General features: G+C 39.1%; 2 protein-coding genes across 2 annotated transcripts in view; one reads left to right on the forward strand and one right to left on the reverse strand.

Moving 5' to 3' along the window:
- Nucleotides 1-5,581, forward strand: part of LOC113744999 (butyrophilin subfamily 1 member A1-like) — a gene marked incomplete at its 3' end in the record, with an annotated part of 10,647 nt that extends 5,066 nt beyond the window's left edge. The window contains exon 6 of the mRNA XM_027276367.1: nt 5,475-5,581. Coding sequence (XP_027132168.1) covers nt 5,475-5,581 — 107 coding nt within the window. The remainder of the gene's footprint in view (nt 1-5,474) is intronic.
- Nucleotides 77-5,001, reverse strand: LOC113744998 (low affinity immunoglobulin gamma Fc region receptor II-c-like). The gene is made up of 6 exons (XM_027276366.1): nt 4,866-5,001; nt 4,622-4,705; nt 4,182-4,445; nt 3,756-3,998; nt 3,448-3,612; nt 77-672 (listed from the first exon to the last, which is right to left on the reverse strand). The coding sequence occupies exons 1-6, from the start codon at nt 4,894-4,896 to the stop codon at nt 665-667; spliced, it is 795 nt and encodes a 264-aa protein (XP_027132167.1). The 5' UTR covers nt 4,897-5,001; the 3' UTR covers nt 77-664.
- Nucleotides 5,582-5,914: the final 333 nt, after the last annotated feature.

Below are 5,914 nucleotides of genomic sequence, written 5' to 3' on the forward strand. Positions count from 1 at the left end.
TTATTTATTTATTTATTTATTTTTCCTGCCATTTTAATCATTATTCAGGTTATGACAATTTTTGTTGTTTGATTTTTCTTGTTGCAATGTACCAATCTGAGGTAGAACATCTTTTGATGTAGCCTATTAATATTCAATATTACAATAAACAGATATACTACACAATATTCAACACCACAACAGTATTTGATACCCCTCTTCTTGCTCATGGAAAAGGTAATTTTGATCGTTCCTAACAATCAGTATTACATATATTAGTATGAGTATTTGTCACAGTGTGTGAGCACAGTGATTATTTTTAAAGGCAGCAGCGACGCTGTTCTTGTAATCCGATGTGAGAAGAGGAAATGATGCGGTTTAACTCTAATGAACTGATACCTCTTGAAATAGACGACACTGTGAGTTAGCTTAAAGTCTCGCTCTCACCTGATGAAAATGAAGAATCATGTCTAGTTATTTTAAGTCAGCACTTATAAATATATATTTTGAAGAAGCAGTAGTCAGTGGTCTGCAGCAGAGGTGACGAAGAATGTAACACTATCGAAAACTATTACAAAACATGCGTGGTCATTAAAGGCTCCTGTATATGTGTCCTTGTATGACTTCTTTCATGCACGTTACCAAGCTTTTCATTTCTCTTTTGGCCAGTCAGCTGTCGCTGCTCTCAGTAACCTACAAGACAAAGTCACAAAAGTTAAAACTTTGAGACTCATGTTTGTGCTAATGCACAACTAGTGTTAATTTCATCAGACGAGACGAAGTATGTTCGTCAACGAGCCTTTTTCCCTTGACGAAGATGATGATGAGATACAGTACAATGTTCTAAAAACACTGACAAAAATGTGCCAATGTGCGTTTTTGTTGACGAATAAAAAACGAGACGAAAATGTCACGCAAGAACAAAAACGTCCTCCTTGTTTTCGTCGTATATAAGAAACAAAGCAGCATCCAGTCCTGCTGTCATGCGTTTGTGCCAGCACTTCTTTTACTTCCACACGTTTGAGATCCTCTGGCTGCTCTTGCACCTGTGGCTCGAAAACCAACAGCGTGTAGGAGAAACACGGCGTACGGTCAGAGAAATCTAGAGCATGAAACGGACCTTAGAATCAGGCCCGACCCGGCCCTGATAGAATTCGACCCAAGCCCAGCCCGGCCCGTTTTGATTGACAGCTTAGTAGAGCCTGATATTATTAAAATGTGTGCATATGGCATAACAGTCAAGAATAAGTCTAGCCTCCCCATTTGTGCTAAACACTAACAGTGATGGACTCATCTGAATTTGAACATTTTAGTAGATGCAACTAACATAAAATCAATTTATATTGAAATTCAACGATTGCATGTAGAAGATGACAGAACATGTCATAATAGGCTGTACCTGCTATTAGATAAAAAAAAAAATGAAATCAAGTCATATTAAGTGTGTATTGAAACAACAGACAAGACACTTAGCAAAGTTGCATTAAAGATGAATTCATTCAATCAAGACATTTAATCAATATGTTAGCTGTGGAACACAAGGGAACTGGAGTCAATAAACAAAACAAAAAAACTAATATTCCTAAAATAAATAGAAAGACTAAAATGTTTTGACTTTTAGTCGACTAAAATATGCCTAACAAAAATTATTTGTGAAAGACTAAAAGCGACTAAGAATGAACTTTGACTAAAGACTAAATTGAAAAATGGGTGACAAAATTACCACTGCACAACAATATCAATTAAAATGTTCCATCACCATTGCAGAACTGCTACGTGTTGTGTTGTTGACCTTGCTTGATGTTCGGCTATTAGCAATGTGTTCTGCTTTCTAGTTTGATCATAAGTAATGACATCATCATCATGTACAGCTGTCAATGGAGACCAATCAAAAGCAGAGTAGTACTGTTTAATTTGGGGATTTATTTTTTTTAATGTAACTAAAGTCTAAATGCATGATAACATTTAACAGACTTTTAGACTTCTGACATATTGTTGCACTGCCTCATCTGTTCACAGCGCGGTCAGATAATCCTTCATGGTATTTACTGTAATGCAGGCGCATCTAGACCTGTTCATGACCTGCAAGATAGTTTAAAGTGTGCGGATAAAAATAAATGTAATACGTACATTGTTGAGAGATATTTTCACTGTGGCAACATGACTCGGAAACTGCCCGTGACTAAAAGCAGCCAGCGCAAGAGCTGTCAATGAACTGAGAGGCCCATCTACCTTTTTCTGCCTGTGGGTTTCTCGTGTGGTTTTTGTCTGCAGGTCTGAAAGTTACTGAAACAGACTCAGGCTAGCACACTTTATTCTAATCAGTGGTTCTCACCATTTACCAGTTGAGGCACCAAAATGTATAAAAACAGGTTTGAAAATTTTGACTTGTTAAAAAAGATGTTGCCTTGCTCCATCATGGTTTTGGTGACGACAGCATACAGTGGGGCACAAAAGTATTTAGTCAGCCACCAATTGTGCAAGTTCTCCCATTTGAGAAGATGAGGCCTGTAATTTTACCATAACTGAGACAAAATGAAAAAAAAAATAAAAAAAAAAAAATACAGAAAAATCACATGGTCTGATTTTTAAAGAATGTACTTGCAAGTGTTTGGTCAATAACAAAAGTTCATATCAATACTTTGTTATATACCCTTTGTTGGCAATGATGGGTCAAACATTTTCTGTAAGTCTTCACAAGGTTTTTACACAGTTGCTGGTATTTGAGTCCCTGGCGGCATAGTATGTTACTGATGGTAGCCTTTGTTACTTTGGTCCCAGCTCTCTGCACGTCATTCACTAGGTCCCCCGTGTAGTTCTGGGATTTTTGCTCACCGTTCTTGTGATCATTTTGACTCCACGGGGTGAGATCTTGCGTGTAGCCTCAGATCACGGGAGATTAGCAGTCATCTTGTACGTCTTCCATTTTCCAATATTTTCACCCACAGTTGATTTCTTCACACCAAGCTGCTTAGCTATTGCAGATTCAGTCTTCCCAGCCTGGTGCGGGGCTACAATTCTGTTTCTGGTATCCTTTGACAGCTCTTCGGTCTTGGCCATAGTGGAGTTTGGAGAGTGACTGTTTGAGGTTGTGGACAGGTGTCTTTTATACTGATAAAGAGTTCAAACAGGTGCCATTAATACAGGTAATGAGTGGAGGATAGAGGAGCCTCTTAAAGAAGAAGTTACTGGTCTTTAAGAGCCAGAAATCTTGTTTGTAGGTGACCAAATACTCAATTTACCAATTAATTCATTATAAATTATAAAATGTGATTTCCTGGATTCTTTCCTCCCATTCTGTCTCTCATAGTTGAAGTGTACCTATGATGAGAATTACAGGCCTCTCATCTTTTTAAGTGGGAGAACTTGCACAACTGGTGGCTGACTGACAGCCATCAGGAACAACCAGAACAGCTCTGAACAGCCACCTTTAGCAAACTTTGTTTTCTCTGTTCGTATTCTATGTACCTCTGACGTTTGTTGATGTTTGCTGTTTCCTACATCGCAGTAATCCGATCAGCAGCAGCAGAGTCACCAAGAAAAGAAAAACACCCAGGCGAATCCAGAGCAGCAGAGAGAGCTGAAGGGCCTGTGGATCTTCATCAACCGGAGCTGGAGTGATAATAGTTTGTGCTGCATATAAAATAAAACCATATTCTATATGATTACTCTGAAGATGTAACGTTATGGACATCATCATGCTAAAGTCCTCAGGCTTTAAGATCTTAACAAGATAGAAAGCACTGTTGAAAAAAAAGAACACTGATATATCTCACCTCTGACATGCAGCCAGCTCTCCGGTGATTCAGCGCCAGAGATTCTGCACTTGTAGAGTCCTTCATTAGACCTGGAGACGCTGGTGAAGGTGAGGTTTCCTGCAGAGCTGCTCTTCATCAGATATCTGTCTTTAAAGAAATCAGCGGTGAGGTTGGGGAACGCCGGCTTCATCCTGCAGAGCAGAGTCACAGCGTCTCCTTCCATCACAGGATGCACGGGACTCTCCAGGATCACAGAACCAGCTGACAAGTTTTGAAAATGTGTCATTGACATAAAAATGTGTAATATTGTATTAAGAACTGTTTTACTTTGAAAATATCCAAATCTTTCTGCAATAGAACACAGGTTAACCCAACTCCATCCTCTTAATAATACTAATGATCACTGTACTATAAGTTTTGTGAACAGTGTTACTAACTGCATACCAGTGACAGTGATGTTGACAGTCTTGCTTTTCTTCCCTCCTCCCATTTCACACCAGTATTCTCCAGTGTCAGCTGGAAAGGCATTTTCGATTGTACAGGGTCCCTGTGATGTCGACCAGCTAAAAGCACATGTTTGAACAATTCCCTTCACCTTCTTCATCACTCTCCATCCAGTCAACCCCTCCAGTCCCTCACAGCTCACAACAAAGGGCTCATATTGAAAGTGCTGCTGACTGTTGGGAACGACCTGAGGAAAACCTGCATCTAAGGAAGAAACGCAAAGTAAAAAGAGTCGTGATAAACCAAACATTTTCCAATAAAATGACAAAATCATTTGAAATGCAGTACATAATTACACACAGGTTCATTAACACTCATTATAGTATATTAAAATGACACTAAATATACATCCCATTGTAAAGTTTGAAAGTTCTACTTACCAGCTTTTTGAGAATAACTGAAGTCAACTTCTGCAGCCAGTAGCAACAGAACAGTCATCACTGGAGAGGCGAGAGAGCTGCACGCTGCCTCAAACGTAACATATATATAACATAAATATAACATGTGAATGTCTAATATTTGGTCCATCACTGGTATAAAGTTTCTGTTTGAAGCCAAATAACTGTCTGTTCACAGTGAGTGACTTCATATATGTCCGTAGCTTTAAACAGATTCAGTACTCACACAGTCTGATGTGGAGAGCTGTGGCCTCCATGGTGTCTCGCTGCTGACTGTCTGAACATCAGACTAAATTTAAAATATCATTTCATGTCTGTCAAGTGAGAATCCGCTCCTCCCCTTCCTGTTTCAGGGGAGTTTCTGAGAGATGGAGGTGGTCTGAGTTCAAGAAATAAAAATCAATGAAGCAACATGTCAGTAGATGGCGACAGAAACTTGATTTTTGGCGCATATGATTTGACAAAGTTGATCAGAGAAGTAACTCTGAATAATTACACACATGGATCTGCCAAACAAACAAACATTAAAAAAAGACAAACATGAAAAACTAGAAAAACAAAGGTCACATCAAGAACCTCTTTTCTAAGCCACTCCTTTTGTCTAACATGACCAAGTTAGAAATGTCTCAGTCTGTAGTCACATAATACACCTACAGTGTGAGGCTAAAGGCTGGTATCCAGAGCCTGAGGTGTTCTGGCTGGACACTGAGGGAAACCTCCTCTCTGCTGGACCTACAGAGACAGTCAGAGGTCCTGATGAACTCTATACTGTCAGCAGAAGATTGACTGTGAGGAAGAGCGACAGCTTCACCTGTAGAGTCCAACAGAAGAACACATCATCACCATCATCAGCTTGGCTGTGGTTCTCATGGTTGTTCTTGCAGTTGTCTTTGTAGTGTGGACACGGAGACAGAAACAAAACAGTAAGTCAGCCATTATTTTGTCCACTCCACCTCTTTCTCTATCAGTTTTACACTGTTTCTTTCTTTTCTTTACTGCAGGCCACTAATTCCGACATGAATCCTCATCTCTATTCAAATCTCAAATCTCTGTTTTAGTTGTACAACATTCAGAATTAAGTGTATCATTTATGAGAACTAAACAAGTGCTCACACATTTACCTGCTGTTCATGTGAACAGGGTTTCAATAATAGCTACAGTAAGTAACCATAAGCATTCAAAATATCATTTATCATAACCATATCAGAACCATGTGCAAATAAAATAACAGTCCACATCCTGAGTAAAGACTTAGAGGTATTAAAGAAGTGTGCT

This window comes from Larimichthys crocea, unplaced genomic scaffold (assembly GCF_000972845.2).
Source record: "Larimichthys crocea isolate SSNF unplaced genomic scaffold, L_crocea_2.0 scaffold357, whole genome shotgun sequence".
Classification (NCBI taxonomy): Eukaryota; Metazoa; Chordata; class Actinopteri; family Sciaenidae; genus Larimichthys; species Larimichthys crocea.